This window comes from Lepisma saccharinum, chromosome 14, assembly GCF_977018435.1.
Source record: "Lepisma saccharinum chromosome 14, izLepSacc3.1, whole genome shotgun sequence".
Lineage (NCBI taxonomy): Eukaryota > Metazoa > Arthropoda > Insecta > Zygentoma > Lepismatidae > Lepisma > Lepisma saccharinum.
In genome coordinates, this window is record NC_139242.1 from 80,999,903 (window position 1) to 81,022,720 (window position 22,818).

Below are 22,818 nucleotides of genomic sequence, written 5' to 3' on the forward strand. Positions count from 1 at the left end.
CTAGTAAGAAAGTGTTGCCATCTGCCATGACTAGAATTTCTGGATCCAAGCTCGGACGAAAGGCAACTCATTAAACCGTCGCGCACGAACTGTAGCATTTTTCTACGAATTTCGCTTTCGGACGAACTGCAACTCGGACGAAACGCTACTGAACCGTTACCACTACGCCATCGGGGAGGCCCACATTTTTCTATAAGTTAATGGCAATGACAATAAGAATGAATTATGATTAGATTAAATTGATGAACAGTTCACTTCATTCAAAAAGGTCCACCCAAAAATTTGGAAATTCAAAAACTTATTGATTGATTTAGTTTATTTTACTTCTCTTCTCTGCAACTTTTGGCTAATTTCGAAGATGTTGTTGAGTCATAATATGATGAAAATGATGAATGTGTGTACACTCACAAACACGCATGCCTAGGCCGGGATTCGAATCCGGGACACTTAGCGTACTAGTGAGATGTACTAACCACTTCGCCACGGGACCGGCTTATAAACTTACATAAGGAGCAAGAGTTATATAATACTACCAAAATATCTACGAAAGAAATAGCCATTTTGAAGGATGTCTATAAAGCCTCGACAGAATTGCTTTCTTTGGTCTCAGCAAGAATATTTATGCATTTGTTTCGTTTCAGCTGATGTATTTTTATTTTTCTGTGTGCGTGTGCCCACGCCGAGAACTTGAACCTGAGACTTTTGGTGGGAGATTGGGGTCTAACATTCAACTCACTCGGCCACCGACACTACATTTTGTTCGTGTTGACGAAAGCGATAAATGCGTGGGGACGTAAAATTATGAATGAATTTGCTGCAGTAATAACTCAGGATAAATATCATCAGTTTAAGTCCATTTTATGCTCAATTGTGTTAATCTGAACTGGACGTATAAAGTGGAACGCGAAAAGCACTGTGCATCATGTCTATGCCGGGGATCGAACCAGAGACTCCTTGATTACAAGGCAGCGTTAACATTACATTATCAGGGGAGTCTCCATGATCTATATCGTTTGAGTCACTAACGTAATCATTGATTTTGATTTGGTGTTTTAAGTCCACTTTATGCACAGTAAGGCTAATCGGGACTGGACCTACAGTTTAAAGTGGGATCCGAACCACTTGTGCCTCCACCGGGTATCGAACCCGGGACCCCTCGATTACAAGGCAATGACGCTACCACTGCGCCATGGGGAGGCCCTCTAACGTAATCATTCTTTCCAGAACATTGTTAAGCTATAGCATTTGTTTTTCTGTTTCTCCTCTAACGCTAAAATAGAAAAATATAAAAAATCTACAAATTCGTGACTAGCATATACTTTCTCAGCCAGTTTATTTTCATAACCTGGAGAAAACGCAACGACCGGTCTGGAAAGAAATATTGGTTATTTTTGCAATATTAACCTGCTTCTAGTCCCGTTTTTCACAAGTTTTATGTGTGTTTTCCAGTGTTTTAAGTGTTACGTACCACTAACGACAACACTTACATTCCATTCTAAAAGAATCTGGTTGCGGTCACTGGATAAACGCCCAGATTTATTCCTACAGCATATTTGCAAAAGCTTTTAGGCATCCTCCCCCTCCACCCCCCCACCTCCCGTTAGCCTGATTCTGGAAACAAGTTCCCTCCACCCAGTGCTGCATCTAACGCTTACATCGAATATGTATGCGTGTTTCATGCATACGAATGTGTATAGGACACTGGGCACGTGAGTGCACGTAAATGTGTGATACGTGTTATGAATTTTTGATTAATGGTCAGGTCGACATAATATGAATTAATGGGAATGTTTTATGGTGTTATAAGGAGCGTCTTGCATCAAGAACTACAGCACATATTCGGAGAATCCATTGTATGCACATTCGTTGTTTGCTTTTGCTTTGAACGACGATCGAAAACTTTTTTTCGATTAAAAAACAAGTACTTGAACGTGGGTTTAGCAGATGATGGCAGTGTTAGCGTCGTCGCCTTGCAATCAAGGGGTCCCGGGTTCGATTCCCGGTGGAGGCACATAGTGGTTCGGATCCCACTTTTAAACTGTAGTTCCGGTCCCGATTAGCCTTACTGTGCATAAAAGTGATCTTAAAACACCAAATCAATCAATAAATCAAAGCAGGTGATGGCAATGGTGTCCAATGCAGACAAAGAAGTATCAGCACCTTCCTGGGTTACAACTGTGTGGATCTCTTTCTTCTGCAATTTTTTCATGGGGAACATCTTCAGGATGGCTACTCACCGGGAATTCCTTGAATTTCGGGAAATCTTCGTGAGTTTTTCTCCGTTGATGTGAAAAATTGCAAATTTTATTAATCCAAATGCCATTGAATTTTAGCATATTCATAAATACCCTGAGGCAAGTTTCTCAAAGTTTAGCTTTTATTTATATCGAGGAAAGAAGAGAAAACTGTGTGGAACATAAACAGAATTCTCTCAACCCGTTTATTTTGTTAGTGTCCTTTGCAGAACAATATCTGACAGACGGAAGATTATTGCAAGATATCTTCAAATTGATTAAGTAAATTTTAATCTGAAATTCTTATACAATTAACAATTTTTCGTAGATTAGAATTATAAACTGTAACATTTGTGACATTTGTTTCAAGATGTATTTCGAGTCTGATTATTGGAAGTAATAAATGTCAACTCCGCCTTAAATTGAATATTTTAATTGAATTGAATTAGAATTTTTAGATACATTGGAGTCACACACATCCTTTATATTTTTAATTATAATATATTTGTATGAGTGGATGGATGGTGAGAGGTGGTAATACGTAAGTTGAAATAGAGAAAACATGTTCTTGTAGCCTTGAATTTTTGGAAATTCAATTTGAAAACCGGGAATTATACTTGAATTTTATCATGGTCCTAGAGTGATCCTTGATCTTAAATTTCACTTGCATCAGTAGCGAAGCTTTGTCTCCCAGCCGAGGAAATAGCAATATCCGGTTTATCTACATTGGAACAGGATGAGGATATTAAACATTTATCCCCTCTTATATTTTCCCTTTTCTGAAACTTCATCTCGAAAGAAGAAAAAAGGCCGATTTGTTTCTATATTTCTTAATTACATCGCCATTCTGACACTTCTGACTTATTGGGACGATAATGAATTTCCATGTATGAGATTTAGTAAGGGATACTGGGGGCCGTGACCCACCTGGTCCTTCTTTAGCATCGCACTGACTAACATACTACTTAGTCGCAAGTTTCAGCTTCGAAAACTACGTAGAAGTTTTCCTTGTCTTAGCCTCTCTTGTTTCAGCCATTATTACATCCACATTGCTGCTATTGAACTAGATTTGTATCGGCATAAACATAATTTTTGCATTTAACCACCTGCAAAAGCGGTAGGATATAGACATAAGTTATCGAAATTTACTTCAATAAAAACCCAGCAGTGTCATAAAATAGCAGCTGGGCTCTTTTGAATCTTCCAATGGTCAAGTGGTAAAAGCTATTTTCTTGTTGTCCAGGATTTGATATCGGTGGAAATACAAGTTTCCCAATCTTACTAATTCCAAATATTCTTTGGAATATTTTTAAAAAACTTCCGAATTTCAAAATGAATTTTTGTGAGTTATTAAATGGCCTTTCCAATGGGGGTAGTAGTGCACTGTGGCCTTGTTATGAAGGAGTCTTGGTTTCTATACCTAGTGGAAGTACATAGTGGTTCGAATCTCACTTAAAACTGTAGGTTCAGTCACGATTGCTTAAACAAACTTATATAAAACTAAATAGGCAATAAAGGCAGATTATATGGAACACGCTTTTCTAGGAAGAATTTCGGTGATCAAGCAAGTTAATCCTTAATCATTGAACTTTATCCTTCAGCCACAATTGACATCTAGCATGTGCACTGACCAGTTCTGCATTCTCTCACGACGCATCGTAAATCCTCACGTGTTTCCTGTAACTTTCGTCTGGAAACCAGGACATTACATTCAACCACCCTGTATCATAAATTTAAACATTTGGAATCTAGAAAGTCTCTGAGACTGAGGAGGATATCAAATATTTATTTCAACCCTTGTACGTATGCCGTGGACGCATATGATTAACGGCATGTCTTACTGTTCGGCTAGAATGACATAATTCCAAGAACTTGGTAAATTTGCCTCGAGCCCCGAAAGAGAGCTTGTAAGGCGTGTTGAACACGAAACGGAAATATAATTTTTTCATATACTTTTGGAATGACGTGAGCAGTAAACAACACCACACATACCCTGCGGTTGTTTGTGAAAATGAGCAAGTGGATGCTTCCTTTCCTGCTTCTTGACTTCTGAAGCCAAGTTCTTTGTGTAGGTTAGTAAATAAAAATACTTATTAACGTTTTGTGTGCTTGATTGTACAGTTGTTTACCGACGCGTAATTCTACTTCCATGTTATGAGATGATATAACAATGGAAATCAATTAGTGATGGTCATGATGAAATAACAGGATTTTAACTATAATAATCACACTAGGCTCGTCGTTGAACAATGAAGTTAGCTCGGGTTAAGGAATAGTGAAAACAGAAGTTATATTTAGAAGTGCAATTCCATAAGATATGCCGTATTTCATACTCATTTCAGTACTTGTAGGCGTCACTAGGAATATTTATATAATTCTGTTATTATTATAGCATATACACATTCACACACACAGGTGTCATTGTGTTTGTTGCATCATCTTTTTCAAGAGTTCATCATTCACCCTCACCGTAGCAATCAACCAAGACTTGAAATAACCAAAATAGACAAAAGAGTAGCTTTACAATGTTGAAAATTTTATCTTTTTATGAACTTTTTGAATTACATTTCTTTTTTATAAGTGGTGTTAAGGGACTTTTGAATCACCCTTGTATGTGACTTTGTCAACATGAGATCAAGAATTACACACACACATACATTATATATGTGTAATATGTATATATATATATATATATATATATATATATATAATGTGTGTGTCTGTCTCTGTGTGAAGTTTGGGTGGCCTTTGGTAATATCTTGCGGGGGCACAAGATTTATAGATCCGTTACTGAATATGACACACACTTCAAACGTTATCATTTCTTAATAATATTAATATTATATGCAACTTTCTCTGTACTTGTTCTCTTTTTATGAATCCTGTATTATTTGTGAATTAGTTTTTCTTCTCTCTCACTTTCTTATCGACAAGGGTTGGTTATAAGAGCGACTCAAGAGTCCATAATACGCCTGCTTTAATAAAGATGTTTGATTAATAATAATAATTATTATTATTATTCAAAATATGACAATTATATTGTTATGGAGATATTTTCCCTGGCAAGAATAAAATTTTACCTCTGTTGCAAGGGGCAGTTCGGTGCATACCTCACCTAATTCCCACCCAATGACTAGCGCATTGATTTCAAATACAATGTTATAATTTTACCCGTTCCTCATTCTCCCGTGCGTGTGAAGTACAAATAAATTTCTGTAACAATGAATCGTGCGCAAATTTGTGGAATTCTCGGGCAGATCGTTTTGATACGTCGGCCACGTACTTTCCCATCCATTCATCAAATATTGTTAACGTGGATTTAACGCCTGAAAGCCTTTTCGTTTCTTTTCTCTTTCCGTCCAATCCTTTCCATAATCAAAATAATCACATACCCAAACATGCTTAGAGAAAGCACGAAGTAATTTCTCGATGAATCGAATCTAGTTTAACGAGTTTTTGTTTCGATTATTGCACCTCAAACTATAAGCTCCTTCCGCATTAGAGAACGGATTTTAAGGTGCAGCACCTTTTCAAAAATGTAGCTGTTTTCATACCAATCGTTCGAGATATGCATGAAATCAAGTACGACTTAAATCAATTATGACTCTGAATTTACTAGACAGAGAAGCTCGGCTCGCAAATAATAATAACAAAAACAACAACATTCTTTCATAGTTGCAGTCAGAATGATTTTCAGTGGTTGAACCTGCCCTACAGAAAATTTCTGAATGAGGCTATGTTCTTTTTCTGTTGTTGATGATGAAGTAATTCCCTTTCAACTCTTACGATCGAAGCAGAGAGATCAGCCGTGCATACTCGTATTCACACGTAGCGAATTTCATTGCATAAGCCAGAGGTCATACAAATAACGTTTTCATCATTGTGGGCTTGGTCAGAGCTGCGTAGAAGAAATTGTTAAAAAGCGTAACCGTTTGTAGGTTTCCCGACTGCGATGTTGTTCCTGGATACGCACCAGTCTTTCTCTCTCTCCCTCTCTTCACGGACCTGCGTTTTGTTAATTCAGCTCGTGTTGGGGATGTCGTGGCTCCAAACGACGTTTGCCGTCATCCTGACAGGTTATTTTCCTCAGTTCTTCCGCGCAAATGTTGGCACGATCCATTTAACGAAGGCACCATTCTCTCATCTTCACCGTTACAGTTAACCCAACATTACATATAATAACCCAGGGGTGGCGAAGTTGCCAGTCACGAGTAAGTCTTTGGTTTATAATAAGTAGGCTGTTTGCGGGAAAATGTTGGAGAAAGTCCTTTTTGCATGACAAGTAACATAAAAGGAACTCGAACTTTTTCAAGATTATATTTGTTTACCAGTGCAAACGCATTATCTGGCATTTTATTAATATATTTCTAATTTTACATTTTAATATTTCTAATTTATTCTTCTTCATTATTGACCACATACCAACAAAAACAAATACTATTCAATTATTTGATTTTTCCTCTTGCCTCATTGAATATTAGTGAGTGCAAAAAAATAAAGTAATAATAATTAGACAGGGTTTTGATCGTATTTATGTGTGTGTTTTGTAATTTTTGAAACAAATTCAAAACAAGGATTATACGTGTTATTAGAAACGTACATCTATGTATCAATATTTTAAACATAACTGTAAAGATAAAAACATTTGTCTGTAACAATATTGTTAGGTTTATCTCACTAAATTCTTAATAAGTCAATAAGACAGGTTATATTAGTACAAGGAACACACAAAATATTATTGGCTAAAATTCTGTAACATGTGACTAACATGGTGCAGTGGGATATATGAGTATTACCGTGCAAATTGTGCATGACTATTTTCATTAATTTTTCTCTTACATCCTGTGTGTTTTGAGCGATGGATTTTTATGTATGCTGGTGCAGAAGTTGTCAACAGCTTGTTCTGAGTTTTCTATTAATTCTTGAAGCTCTTGTTGGGTCAAATAAAGTTCACGAACATGGTGATGGACAATTTACACGGTAATACTCATGGATCCCACTGTACAATGTCACCGCCCTTGCACTGACACAGAAACTGTCTCTCCAATGAAAATAAAATAAAAATTGCTACTAACCCTGCTTATTTCAAACCCTTGCAAAGGTGGGAACAAGGGGCACTGACCATTCCTAACAATCTGCGGCGCAGACTGTTGGCAGGCGATGGCCACCAGCAACGCCCCTACGCGGAGGAAAGACGAAACACTACCACAACAGCACATCTTGCTTCACTCTCACGCACTGAACAACCCACACGACAGCGTTACAATCCGATGTCCACCTGTTCTTTGCGACTCGGCACGACAAATTAAACCTCTGGGATACGTGCACTTCAACTTAATACCTTCAAGTTCAGTGTTGCCATGCTTAAAGACTTTCTTTCTTCGTCCGTGACTGCTGGCCTGGATCGCGTGTCCCTCTCGCCACCTCGTGAGCGGTGTGGAAATTGCGTTTTTTTCTGTATGGGCGGGTACGCGATCTCGGAGGATTCGTGTATTCACAGGAATGCAAAATGTCTCTTTTCCCTTTCTCTCTCCATCCCTCTTTCCCCTTACTTCTCACTCTCTCTGTCTTTTTGTCCAAGTATGTTTGCGTGAGTGCGATGACTGGGTTCCAAAACTTGGAGGGGGGGGGCAAGGTGCCAAAGCTGGGGGAGGAAATAACAGTTTACTTTAGCTTAGTGCGGGGGCAAAAGTGGCAAAAAGTGGGGGGGACTGCACTCCACTCCCCCATAATCGCCGCCACTACGCGACTTGTTAAGAATACACTTTCTTGAGAAACGAGTTCAAAATGCAAAATCAAATAGCAATGCTATTCTCTCCCTTTCCACGCCCTAGTCAAACTTCCATTGAAGCAGTTTGAATTTCAGTCTTTGGAAGTCATGAGTTGCTAGTTGTGTTGGGCAATATATCGTCTAGCTAGACGACATATCGCGATGTTGAAAAAATATCGACCAGGCGATATCAACTAGACGATATATCGTCACGATATTTTGGCGATATATCGTGCCGGCGATATATCGTCACGATATTTTGGTGATTTATATCGTAGAGACGATATAGCTATCACCGATAACAATATACGGAAAAAATATCCTATCGTATCGTCTGTGACGATATTTTCTTGACGAAATATCGCGATATCAAATTTCCGAAATCGTCAATTCCTAGTTGATAGTAACGCAGTTATAGGCAACAGTTACTTTCTCAGTAACTTTAACTGTTAATTTCTCAGGCAACGAGAAATGAAATAGTAACGATGAAATGTATGCTTTCATAAAAAAATATCTTATACATATAAATAAAAGGTAAATTTCTCGTAAGGGACAAACGGATTTCATCAAATTTACAGGAGAAATTACTTACCGAATGCAGTTTCTTTATACTTCTGGAAGTGCGGGGAAGTGTTTTCTCGCATCGTTCATTGAATTTTGACGGTAAATCATCTATTTTTCGATATAAATGTGTGACCGATGCACGGAAGTTCTTGCATCCATTTACTTCCAGGTGGATGTAGCCTGTGTGTGATGACGTAATCCTGGTCAGTGTTTCCAAACACGTGTTTTTGTAACTGAAGAAGATACGTTTCTAAAAATGCTTTGTGGGACTATGTGTCAATGGTTCGTGGGGCTATGCGTCAATGGTTCGTGGGGCTATGCGTCAATGGTTCCTGGGGCTATGCGAGAATGGTGTGTGGGGCTACGCATATTTTTTTCGAAACCAATTTTTAACTATTGTAACCTATAGTGACCTTACCTAACCTAACCTTACCGGAAATGGTTCGTGGGGCTATGTATGAATGGTTTGTGGGGCTATGCGTCAATGGTTTGTGGGCTACGTAGGTATCTTTGGGTGCAGTGGGGTGGAAACACTGCATGCTGAGTACGGTAGTGAAACTGTGATCGCCATTTTGCATGTTACCGAAGGCAAAAAGAAACGAAGAAAACTTACTCAATATGTCGCAAATATAGCTTATTTCCGTGAAATAAGCGAAATGCCACCTTCAGCAATGTTTCTCAATGCAGAATACGTAAGTACGAATATTCAAATTAAATAAACTAGGAAATTTCAGCTGTTTGTCCCTTACGAGAAATTTACCAAATAAAATATAAATATTCATGTATACATTTGTTGTAAGCATAACTTTTGAGTGACGTAATTTTATCAAGTAGGCCTATACGAGTTTTCTTTGAATATTCTCATATCTTTAATTTCATATTTAAACACATATATATTATTGTAGTTTAATGGAAATTGCTGTTGATTTCATATTATCACAAGTAACAACAATTTGTTTACATGAAACACGCTCTACGACTTAAACCTAATGTAGAAAAAAGTAACTTAGTTATATTTCAAACAGAGAAACACAATCTAACTCACTAATGATCCGAACCACTATGTGCCTCCACCGGGATTTAACTCAGGACCCCTTGATTTCAAGGCAACGACGAATCATTAGTGGAATATTCAATACCTGGGAGATGTCAATATTATACATTTTTTACATTATCAGGCAAAAATAGACATGACTTTCATCAACAATGAATTGGATGCATCTTGTCACTTTATTAAATAACGTCTTTAATATTATTGAAAATAAAATGTCTTTGCAACTGAAATTTGGTAAAAGTATAGAAAAGGAACTATGTAGGTACTTTATTCTTCATTTTTCATGGAGATGGATAGACATTATTGTTGATCTGTTTCTTTTCATACACCTGCATGAATATTTGGTTACTGGAGCTCCTCCTTCCCTGACTTGCTCACAAAGAATTTCGAAAGTAACACATATTAAGACAAAAAAGGTGAAGAAAAGGATTCGGTGCATAATAGCTGCAAAGGTTACTACTTCATTAAGCTAAAATGTAATTCTTAATTGCAGCTTCTCGCCACGCGTTGTTCTGTTAATGTAAGAATGTTGTCGATGACGGGTTGACTTTCACTTACGCCGAGCGTTCAATCGGAGTAAAGACGATCGCTTCTCAGCACGTAATTCTAATTAAAATTTAATTTCCATAGCTTATCGGAATAACGCGACTGTCAGTGTTCACACTCGATGTGCAATTTAATGTAATCTTCAATATGTCTGCTTTCGTTGCAGCGAGAGGCAGAATCGGTTTACTTTCTCTGCAACGTTCGACATCATAGTCCAGCACGTGTCCAAGATGACACGCGTTAGAAAACCCATGAGCGAAAAATATTACAAAAAACATTACCGAAGACACGTGTACGTAGAATACTACATTGTTGTGTAAAACTATATTTTAGGCAACTAATTATATCAAATACTTATCTTCCTTCTGCGTCGGTACTACTCTACTGTCAGACAGGAATAGGAAATCATATATCATTAATATTACATAGTGCGATACATTTTATGTACGGAAAGTGTTCCCGATATGATGCACCACCATATGTTTGACTGATTGATTTATTTATTTTACTTCACTTTTTGTGCCACTTTAGGCTAATTTGCGAAGATGGGGATGAAAGATGACATGATGAAATTAAAGAATGGACACTCAAACATCCATGCCCAGGCCGAAATTCGAACCCGGGACCACGATGCATTGTTACACCTGTAAAATTAAAAGTTCCGGTTTGACTTGAATGACCCTCGTATGTGTAGTAGTAAGACATTGTATAGAGAAATGCCGTCTAAGACCACCAAACTCAGTTCCACTCCATTGCCGTAAAAAATGACCATGACTATTCTCATAGTATTAATGGCCATTACATAGTTAACCCTAAATAATGTAATTTCATAGATTCATTTATTAAAAAAATAATTTGCAACTGTAATTTACAATCATTATCTATTTTAGTTCATGATAAAATATCCAAATTTAAATCAGAAACGTTTGCGTTCCGTTTGGTAAATTAACAGAACGTTAAAAATGTTAAATATAATATAGAAAAATTTTCAGTAACTCCTAATAATATAGTTTCTAAACAATCGCCAGTCATTGGACGAACCAATCTGGAAAATTGTGCAGGACTGAGTTAATATTTTACATATCTTGCAATACAAATTTATTTATTTGAACAGAACAGGCGAATTTCCAATTACAGTGATCTATATTTTCTGATAAACATAAAACATGTCAACGCTAAAGTGCATTGTATATGTGCACAACATAAAGTATAGTTATTAAGAACAATACATTATAATAATAATACAAGTTGTATTGAAAGAGTAACATAAAATACCAGACTATCCAATTGAAAAAATAGCCTATATGAATACAAAATTTCAAATATTACAATGTACAAATATTATATTTACACTCAACTTTTAAGATCTGAACCACACGTACAAAACAAAATATAAAGAGACACTAACATAATGAATTATAATTTACATAAAATATGAAATTATTATAAACACAGTAAAATTCAAGGATGGAAGATATAACCTCAAAATATAACCTAGGGGCATGCCATTATTACATTATGACCTACAGTGAATTAAAATTAAAATTCCTTTTGAAACTGAAGTCCCTATTCGTTCTGAGTATTTGAATGAGTTTATATTTAAGACAAATCCTTTCGTAAATTATTAATTAACATTTGCATAATTTTACAGTCACTGTTTATTCATTTATATATCTAACAGCAACAATTTACTATATTCAATATGTGAGTAAATACACTAATTTATGTTCGTGATAAAGTACCCAAAGTCTGTAAATAACTGATACTACACAAAGTGTATGTAGCTATGGAATTGAATAAAAAGTAAGAAAAGAAATAAATATATATATCTATATTTAGAAAAAATTGCCTTCATTTTCACGATGTCAACACTTATTCTTCCACACTTCGAATAGTTTTCTGGTGAGCCTCAATAGGCATGTGGAATATGTCTATTTTTTTCCGGTCCCCGTAGCGGAGTGGTTAGCACATCGCTCTACGACGCCAGGGGTCCTGCGTTCGAATTCCGGCCTGGGCATGGATGTTTGTGAGTGTCCATTCATCAATTTCATCATCAAGGGTCCCGGGTTCGAATCCCGCACGGGCTTGGTTGTTTGTGAATGTCCATTCATCAATTTCATCATTTCATCACTCATCCCCATCTTCGCAAATTAAACAAGAGGCACAAAACGCGAAGTAAAATAAACTATATTTAAACGATCAAATCTTGCCAACTATCAGGTAAATAGATTAATGACCGTAATAAGCAATAAAAAGAATTGGACTGTTGCTGTTCCCCGAGAGTTGCATAAAAGAATTGGACTGTTGCTGTTCCCCGAGAGTTGCATGGGGAATACAGAGGACATGCCGGTTTCCCGAGCGAAGAGGCCGATCCTCGGGTAAAAAAACATAAAAATACAACTTTGGAGTCAATGAACGGATTCGATTGAAATTTAAGACAGCCCAGTATCAGATTCTGATCGGCAAAATCCCAAAAACACAACATGATAGGAGGTGAATTAAGGTAGATATTAAAGGTTAAAGAGCGAGAGTTGATGACAATATGTACAGACTCCCCGTCGCTCTCTACGGAGCGACCGTACAGAATATAATGGATCCGGCGAGAGGGTAGCCTCCCTTCGAGGAGTCGCTGGATATAGGTCAAGGAACTCAAATTACACGTGCAAAGATAGAAGGGTAGGATGTCACGGTTTGAGTACGATTTAACAAGGCTTAGTCCGAGAGGGTATCATAACAAGCATTTGGAATAGCACATAAATAGACAAGCGGGGACCTTCCGCTACACCAGACGCGGCGGCGAGCAGAGACGGCGGAGGAAGGGAACGGCTAGACCTTCGAGAAGCGGCTACCTGAACCTCTCCACGGGGGGAGCTCCTGACAGAGACTTCGGAATGACCCCCGGGGCCCGGGGGGGAGATACCCTTCCCAACGGCTGAACGGAACGAGGTGGGGACACCACGCAAAGGGTTTTCTTGGTCGTCTTTTTCCTGCGCCGGGTTATGACCATCTCCGAACGGAAAGCCAACGGGATGGGGAAGGCCTCTCAGGATCCCGGGGTTCGGACCGGGGAATTTGGACGGAGCCCCGCAGCCCGCAAGGGGACGCTACGGGGCCCGGTTGCAGATAAACATGCAGGTGGATACCTTGCGGTGTTACACCAAGCTTGCATGCCAGCGACTGTGACCCGGCATTCTGTCGGCACGCCGGGTCGTGCTCCCCGCCCGAATGACCACTCCCGACTAGTGACGCTGAAGAGTGGAGGAACCATCCAAGGCTGGCCTTGGATTCGCGTATGACCCACTCCGAAGCTGAACGAAACCGGGAAGATGGGGATCGAGGGGAGTACGGCCCGTCGCTCCGGCGGAGAGCGTTTGTGGCCCTCAAAAGGGCCTTTTTTGACCCAATTGAGAGCTACACGGAGGGAAATCGGCCGAAATGTCTGCTTGCGGGAGACGAAAGGGGGGAGGATCCTACGTTCGCAATCCTGCTGAGACCATACTGCGGGGCCTGGTACTGGTCACGATCGGGCTGTAATAAGTCGTGAGCACTAGGAGGTTTTCAATGGGGATTGGCCTACTAGGTGCAATATAGCAAACAGCTCGTAAGCCAGGGTCATGTTATTATCAGGCTCCAAGGTTGGTCAAGGTAGAGGAGCGTGCTTGGGGGAGCCCTCCCTGGCTGTTGAACGTTGGTAGGTATGGAAGCCGGGACACCTCTGCGGACCCCCTGCTTGAGAGTGGAGGGCGAAGGGGATCGGAGTGTCTGGTCGGGAACGGAACCCGACGTCCCTCTTGCTGTCACCTAACGGGGTACGCATACCCAGACAGACTCCGACCCAGACTCCTCTTGCTACGACGCAGACGACTTTACTAATTCATACCATTTTTAAACTAACTAACTTAGAGTCACACTAAAATTCAAAAATTAAAAATTTGCAAATTACCACTCCCCACTAACATCCCCTAGTTTGGCCAAAATTTTTAACTTTCTTCTTAGGTTCCAAATTCCTCCAAATTTATTAAAAATCTTACACTTGTTGTCCCATAACATCCCATACCCTGTCACAAAATTAAAATACACATTCATACCTTAATATAAAATTGATTGGTTGGTTTTTTACTGCCCCTCAGGCAGGTTTTTTCTCCATCATACGTTAAAAACTTTTTCTTCATTTTTTCTTCGCATTTGCTGCAACTTCCTTCCGTTTCCTTCTTCTCATTTATCATACTTCCCGAAAAGTGCCGAAAGGCAGAAGTCGGAGATACAATTCACACCTGGTGTGCTTTTATGTAGTTTACACTCTAACCGCATGAAGCATGCTACACACAAGGAGGGCGCTCTAGAGCTCTACTGTACCCGCCTCACGGGTGGTCGGGTTCAAGAGTGGCTGCCATTATATCGCAGTGCCGTTAGATAAGGCTGGGCCCCACTTAATGCGGCGGAGAACTTTGGGGGCCGCATTAATAAGAATAAGAAAAAGCGGAAAACACAGTTTATCTTACACAACATCTCGGGAATCATCTGCGCTTGCAAGTACTCGCCTCGTGCGTCTAACCAATCAGTGTTGCGTTTAGTTCGCCCGGGATTGTTTACAATCACGATGGAGTAGAGACCGGGAAAGAGCCCACGTGGGGGCGTTTAACCCCTGCCTCCCTCGAAGATGCTGAGATCTAGAAGTGTGAAGCCTTACCGTCTAGAAGCCATCTCATTCATCACGCCGCCAGGAGTATCAACATCTCCAAGAGGATTACATCAAACAGATCCGGCAAGGTAAGCCAAGTGAAAAGTGTAATTGGAGAAGCTTCGTTCGCCCCGTCGTAACTATAAACGCCCAATGAACTCGCATATTTACGTATAAATAACTCATTGACATTGCTTATTACGGTGATTAGATCATACCAGCGATACTTTTACCATGTAAATCAGAGTACAACTTTCAGTTATTCAATTAGCCAAAGTACTTAACCTTCAGATTGTACGACACTATAAATTGTCGATGTAATTATATAACGGTGATCAAATTTGACCTCAAACTGGCATCAATATAAAGGTAAACCTAATAACATTCAATTATACCTGCATAAAGGAGTAGTGTTTTCGTCCATGCTTAAGCTTCTACCTGAACATAAGATACCCGGAAACGGAAACGTGAATGTAAAAATAAGAAAAGATGTAATTTGTATTAATTAATGATGTCTTTTGAAATGCCGAAGTATGCGTGAGAGAGTGAATCTAGGAATGAAAGGGGCATTAATGAAAGTGTTTTATGCATGTTCTCTTATCTAGCAATTATATCATATAAAGTATACTAACCCTGTGGTGTGTAATTTGCAACTGTAACATCTATTCTACCCTATACAATCTCTTGGGCTCCAACTGATGGCACTTACCCTGGCACAAAAGGTAAATATTGTATGAATCATTGCCTTTTGTTTATTTGTTTCTTGTTTGTTTACATTACCCATGTAATGTACAGCCGGAGCGTCGTCAGGCACACAATAAGGTAGACGCCGTTACAAAATCAATCAATCATAAATTTCATCATATCATCACTCATTCCTATCTTCGCAAATTAGCGAAAAGTGACACAAAAGGCGAAGTAAAATAAAGCAAATCAATCAATCTAATTTTGGTTATTTTTCGGAGTATTTATTGTACAGTTCACACATTCTCCTGATGTGTTTTATTTGTAATGTTTCATGTGACATGTTTGTAGCTACTTCTGAGATTCTTCTTCAGTTTTGGCTTATATTGGCTTTCGATTGGTTGCCTCCCACAGAGGGACGAAGGACCAACCAAAACAATTTATGTCGAGTTAAACTGGCATTTGTTAGGTTTCTAACATTAGAAAATTTTCGATCATAATATTTGTCAGTTGCGTATATACGACCAGACAGACAGGTTAAATCATCTTGCATTGGTCTGTTTCCCACTTGTAAACCCCCGTGTTGTTCAGAAGAAGAAATAAATTAAGACTATAGGCATTGATGGTGAATTAATAATTGACATAATGAAATTGGTGTGATGCCCCATTTCTACAAACTTCCTGGTTACATTGATATATTTTTCGTTAATGAGAGAATTGTGTGTACATGAACAATTTCAATATCAACTTTTATACTTTCGATGCATTTTATGGAAATGTGCAATTTTTTTTTGTTGTTGTCAATCGTTTTCCTGTGTAGTGGAATATTTACAAAATATTATCTGAATTTGAAACTACTGTAGAATATACGATGCTTTGTTGTTGTTCAGTGTGCGTCCTTTTATTAATACATGTATATGTCCTGAAAAATAACAAATTTTTGATCTAATTTAAAGAAAGTAGGTTTCTTCACTTATTTGTATTCTGAATACAAAAACTAATTTAACCAAGCCTTTAAAAGTAATCTACAATTGCATTCAAATTAATATAATATACAGTAAAACCTCGTTAACACAAACTCGCTTAAGACAAACACTCGGTTAACATGAACAAAATGTTGGTCCCAGCAGGGATGTATTATATCTTATAGAAAGTTTTATCGGTTAACGCGAATTTCGATTACCACGAATTACGAACTGTTTTTTAGTCCGTTGCGTCTATAGATTTCATTTAACACGAACTTTCAAAGTTTTTCATATTTTTTTCCTGTTGTTCCTCTGCCGCTCCTCTGCTAGGTATGTAATAAATCGCTCAACAATCCCTATCATCTTGTCAACAATCAACTTATACAGTATTGTAACCAACAGGATTCAGATCAACAACGTGTTCAAGTGTGTTTTTCTATTCTTTAAAACATAGCCAGTACGAGTAACATCAAGATTAAAACTTGGGTGCAATTGCTCGACAATCGCGATCATCGCGTCAACAATGAGCTATACTGCACGTATTTAACTAACAATTTAACAGGGTGGCCGCGGTGGCTCAGTCGGTAACGCGTCTGACTACCATGCTCAAGGTCCCGGGTTCGATCCCCGGCCGGTTCAAATGCGGGAACTTTTCTAACGGTGAAAGCGGCCCCGGCGCACACCCAGCGTCGAATAACATGGGTACCTGGGGGAAACCCTGGGGGGTAAAGGCGGTCAGGGGCGTGATGCTGATCACATCACCCCCACTCACGACCGGATCAAGAAAGTGTGGGGCGTTACCCCCACACCCCCTATACGCCTTCATGGCGTGGTGCTATGCACAGGGGAACACTTTACTTTACTTTACTTTATTTAACTAACAAATTCAGTTGTGTGTTCAAGTGTGTTTTTTTATTCTTTAAAACATAACCAGTACGAGTAACATCAAGTTGCAACCAGAAAGTATGGAAAGTATGGAATTGCCAAATCTATGATGACATACATAATACGTATTGTAAATGGTTAATGTAAAAAGAACTGCATTGCAACAATGAAATTTGAGTCCCCGGTTAGGACGAATGTTTTTGAACACGAACTCTTGATTTTTCGGTCCCTTGGGATGAATATAAACTACGGCTGTCCGTGGGTACCTGTGTTCGTGAGAAACCGAAATATATCGAACCAGTACAAAAACCACACTTTATGGAAAGTCCTTCTTAACCACAGCAATAAAACAGTGAATAACCACACTTTTGTTCTCAGGGAAGTTCTGCCCGCAACCCATTTCTCTCCTCCTCCCTACCTTCTCCTTCACTCTCCCTCTTTCTGTTATACATTTCTAGAGGAAGAAAGAAAAGAAGATCTTGTATTTTAGTGAAAAAATTTTCAATACTTTATTTACCTATGTAATCAATATTAATATAGTTTCTTCATTATGAAATATATAAAATATTCATTTTTATAAGCGTTGGTTGTAAAGTTCGAACCTTCAGACCGAAACCATCATTACGACAACAGACAATTGTATTACAATGATCCTCTACACAATTGATTTCATTTAATAGTTAATATTCTTTTCATTTGTAAAATCTGGGCAATTTTTGCAAGAAAGGAAAGAAACAAAAGAAAGTCCCTTCTCCGACACTTTTCTTGTGTTTCATTACCTTCAGCAAACAAATGAATAATTGTCCCACTTTGAAGAGTTTATGATTCACGGACTGAAATGACCCGTAAGATAGGCGTCGGTTGTTACATTGTCTTGCGTTATTTTACTAGCAATTTGAATTACAAACTCATAAATTCTTTCCATACCAGTTGAAACTGACCGAAGCTTGTTAAGGCAATAACAATTGAAAGTTTCATACAACGACCATGTCAATACATGCGATGTGTAACTGAAACAAAAAGTACAGAAGCAAATAGACCGTACTATGGTAATTGTGAAGTATTTATTGTGTAGATTTTTTTTCTGGAGAATGGAAAGATAGATACGTTAGAACTTGGATGAAGAAGTGCTGACATCACACGGAGCGATTTTGTTTATAAAGTTTGAATAGAGAAAGTGAAACCAACAGAAAATGAAATACATAAACAAAATCTGTAATAAGACTACTTATTTACCTGTATATCATATCCATCATGGACGCCCGAAGATAATACAGGGTTAATTAGAAAGAACTCCCTGATTTTATTGTGTGCAAATTATGAGACACGTCGTCATTATATGGATGTACAGTCACGAACACTTCTGGGTTGTAACAATACCACTGACTATCCATGAGTTCGTTAAAACCGAGAAGTGTCCATGACTGTATATCTGTGTCCCATGTTCACAAGTTATTAATTGAATAGTCCCGCAAGTAGTGGCTAGTGGCTAGGGTGACCAGACATACTCTTTTTAAGAGTATTATACTCTTTTAGAGGTTCATATACTCTATACTATTTTCAATTTGCAAAAATCCCCAAATATACTCTTTTCCTTGCTATTTAATTTCATTCATTATTTTACGCGTAAAAATGCCTTAAAATCCACAGAACGGAAAACGTCAAGATGTCAACAAACTGAAGTATTTACTCCTTGACTCAAGAATTTCCTATGAACAATTTCAAGAATCATTTTCATATTTCATCAACAAGCAAAAGATATTTCAAATTCATTGGAATTTAATGATAATGATTAGGGCTGAGCCGATACCACTTTGAACCGATGCCGATACTCTTATCGATTCCCACAGATACCGATACCGATACTTGAAAATTGCAATAATTAAAATTTGTTCAAAATATTGATCAATATTGGTGTGAAAATATTCTCCTCCAATTATATGCATAAACATACCAAGAAAATTGCTTTAGAATATTCAAGAATTGCATCAGAATATTAAAATAGATATTATGTAGTCACAAAATATAGTTTTTCGTGCAAAATTAGTGTAAAATCAAAAGGAAATTTTAATTTTGCATAATTTCCAGGATAATTAGACTGTCAAGAAGTCGCGCGGAATTTTTGCGGACCCCGTGAAAGACCAAAATGCCGGAAAGTATCGGCTGGTATCGGTAGCTGAATTCCAACCGATACTTTCCGATACCGATACATCGGCTCAGCCCTGATTTTTTTTTCAACTTACTGTGCAATTTCAAAAGCCGTTGAAAAACATCTTGAAGATTGGGGAGGAAAGAAAAGAATCAATGATGGGTAAGTGGAGGTCAGTGTGCAAAGATTTAGTACAGGTTGGGTCAAATTTAAAGTGATTGTGCCTCTTATAAAATTCTTGTTTACTCTGCCTGGTACAAATGTTGGTTGTGAAAGACTCTTCAGTATTATTAAAACTTATTGGCGAGAGGAAAAAAGTACACTCCTGGTGTCAACACTAGAAGAAGTAATGAAAGTGAAATTCAATGTGGACATGACCTGTGAAGAGTTTGGACTGGCAATAAAGTACGATTTAAACATACTCAAGAAAGCAAAATCATCCCAGAAGTATGAATGATGGAGCCCATTGTTGAGAAAGTATTTGTAATTAGCTAATTACATTAGACCCATAAGTAATTTGAATCTGTAGAGTGTAGGCCTATTTTATAGGGGCTATAATAGAAGCAATAACAAATAGCCACCCTAATTTTCGTTTTCTTTTTATGTTTTGTGCATGCGCACCTTCAACCTATAGACTATACTCTTTTTGGTCAACAAATATCTGGTCACCCTACTAGTGGCAGTATTAGCACGTTGGGAAATACTTGCTAACGGCACCAAACCTGGCCTGCCCAACCTATCCACGTATGCATACAATATATTAAATAAACGAAATATAACTTGCCAAATGTATTTACGTGCTTATTTATTCTACGCGTATTATATGCCTACGTGGATAGGTTAGCAGGCCAGGTTTGGTGGTGTTAGCATGTATTTCCCAACGTGCTAATGCTGTTCCTAGCCGCTCGTGTCCCGTACGCCACTCCTGCCACGCTTCGCCGCTAGGAGCGTGCAAGGCATGCTGTGTCCTCCAATTCCACGAAATAAAATCTATTACGACGACAGTGGAAGACAAAATTTCAAAAGAGCCACCAACGGAGAGAAAAGTATTTGTAGGTGGTACAAACTAATCCTGGCTACGGGTTGTATGTGCAAAGCGAAATCCATGGAAATCAACAAATCGGGCAACACTTACGAATGCCTTTCCCCGTTGGTGACTCTCTCTCAACTTTCGTCTTCCACTGTCGTCGTACGCAGACCCGTAGCTAGAATTGATCTCTAGGGGGAGGGGGGTACGGGTTATCAGGGGGCTTTGAAAGCCAAGTCAACTTTTTAAAAGCTTGACAGTGTTAAATAAAGGTAAATTATGCGGGGGTGGGGTGAAAGGGGTCATCAAGTTACATAAAAATATACAAGAACTACATTTGGTAATGGTTCAGATTGTTTTATGATTTTTTTTTCAAATTCTCCTAGCAGGGAGACTAATTGTCGTAGGATTTTGGCAATCATTGTCACACGAAATTCGAACCATCTTTAAAGTAATGAGCACTGTTTGAATTTCGAAACAAAGTTATTTATGTTGAAAAAAAAAAAAACTTAAAAATTACCTTACGCAAGCATGCGCGCTTCCCACTTTCCGTTGACAAGAGACTGTAAGTATCGTAGACTAATGGGAATTAATGTAGAAGGAAATCGGTAAGCTTAGTAGAATGCATTTAGGGACTTTTTCTTAATGCAGGGAGAATCAAACGTGGCCTACCTAAGGTAACTACGAAAGCATATATTGAAGAAAATCTTTAGTAATGGCTAAAACTCCGCATCGAAATTGAACCATGTTAAAATTGCATTCATAGCATGATGAAATCGCAATAAAACAAAGGGAACTTGGGCCATACATTTTTTTTATTCTATATCTTTTAAAACATCGCTTGAAGTGTTAATTCACGACTACTGAAATCTTTCCTTACTTTTGAAGATGCAGAAATTTATATCACACAAAAAAAATCACAATATTCAATCTTAGCACCTACAGTACATTCTACCCCCAGCCAAAGCAATGAAACTCCCCTTCGTTCCGAAAACTTAGGAGTTGTTGACCTTTGACACAGATGCGGAGAGAATTTGCATGATGACGTAAAAGTCAAGATATCTGTCTAAACGGATGGTCGCAACAGGTGCAGTGAAGGTACAGGTAAATAATGGAATAGCTGCTGTTCATGTTCTGTAAATTTATCCTTCACCAAAGTTGTGAGCAAAATAATATGTGGTGTCTACATTTTCACTCTTCACTGCAAACAAATAATACAAAAGAGTTTTACCTAATGTCGAGGGGCTAACGGTAGTGCCATGGGGGGCTGACGGTAGTTACAGGGAGCTGAGCCCCCCTGGCCCCCGACTGGCTATGGGCCTGGTCGTACGGTAGTACCATATTTTATTTCGTGGAATTGAAGGGCACGGAATGTCCTCTAGTCTCTAGATGACGCCATGTTGTATTCCACGCTCCTAGCGGCGAAGCGTGGAACAAGCGGCGTGTGGGACTCTTCGAATAAAAGCTTGTGGATATCAGGCACAGATCTACACTCATATAATGACTATACGTCTCATGATTTCCACACAATTAAATCAGGAAACCAGGGAGTTCTTCTTTAATGACCCTGTATTGGAAGTGGGGTCAAATTCCACATTTCACTCCAAAAATAGGATGTTTATTAGACTCCACATGATTTCATTATGGATTTGGGTTTGGATAATGAATATATTAATGATTTATAAATATTATCTAAGATGATTGATTCAAAGAATAAAAGTCTGTATATTTCGTTTTCATCGGAACCACTGAGTTATGACCCTTCATCTGGATTCGACCCCAGGACTTCTTGATCACAAGGCGATAGTGTAAGCCAATACGGTATCAGGGATATAATCTATAATATAAGATACGTTGAACTACTAATTTGTAGATATATCAATGCACCAAATTTTTGCCTTTGTTTGTTGAAAAAAAAAGCCCTTTTCTTGTTTTTCCCTGATTTAACTAAAACTAACTAACTCCCTAGCCTTCTTAAACCCGAAGGTTCATGGCTGCAGCAACACAGGCCTTCCATCTTTCCCTATCTTGAGCAAGTTCTATATACTCTTTTCCATCCCTACCGATTTCCCTTAGGTCCATCTCAACATTGTCCCTCCATCTTCGTCTTGGCCTTCCTACAGGTCTCTTACCATCAGGTTTCCCAACAAGAATCCTGTAAAGTCCTCTTTCCTCTCCCATTCGTGCCACATGGCCTGCCCACCTAAGTCTTCTTGATTTAATCATTCTAATAATATCTGGACATCTGATTTATGCCAC

The 22,818-nt window shown here is 38.5% G+C and overlaps 2 protein-coding genes across 3 annotated transcripts in view; one reads left to right on the top strand and one right to left on the bottom strand.

The window, feature by feature from the left end:
- The window catches only part of LOC145998632 (apolipoprotein D-like), a 76,485-nt gene extending 68,942 nt beyond the window's left edge, over positions 1-7,543 (bottom strand). Inside the window, exon 1 of the mRNA XM_083135098.1 lies at positions 7,310-7,543. Coding sequence (XP_082991224.1) covers positions 7,310-7,453 — 144 coding nt within the window. The 5' untranslated portion in view covers positions 7,454-7,543. The remainder of the gene's footprint in view (positions 1-7,309) is intronic.
- Positions 1-22,818, top strand: part of LOC145998631 (putative phytanoyl-CoA dioxygenase) — a 145,226-nt gene that overhangs the window by 23,922 nt on the left and 98,486 nt on the right. Inside the window, exon 1 of one of the 2 annotated variants that reach the window (XM_083135094.1) lies at positions 4,276-4,306. The exons of the other annotated variant lie outside the window; for it this stretch is intronic. The gene's annotated coding sequence lies outside the window, so the exon portion shown is untranslated. Of the gene's footprint in view, positions 1-4,275; positions 4,307-22,818 lie in introns of those variants that run through there. 2 annotated transcript variants of the gene reach the window in all.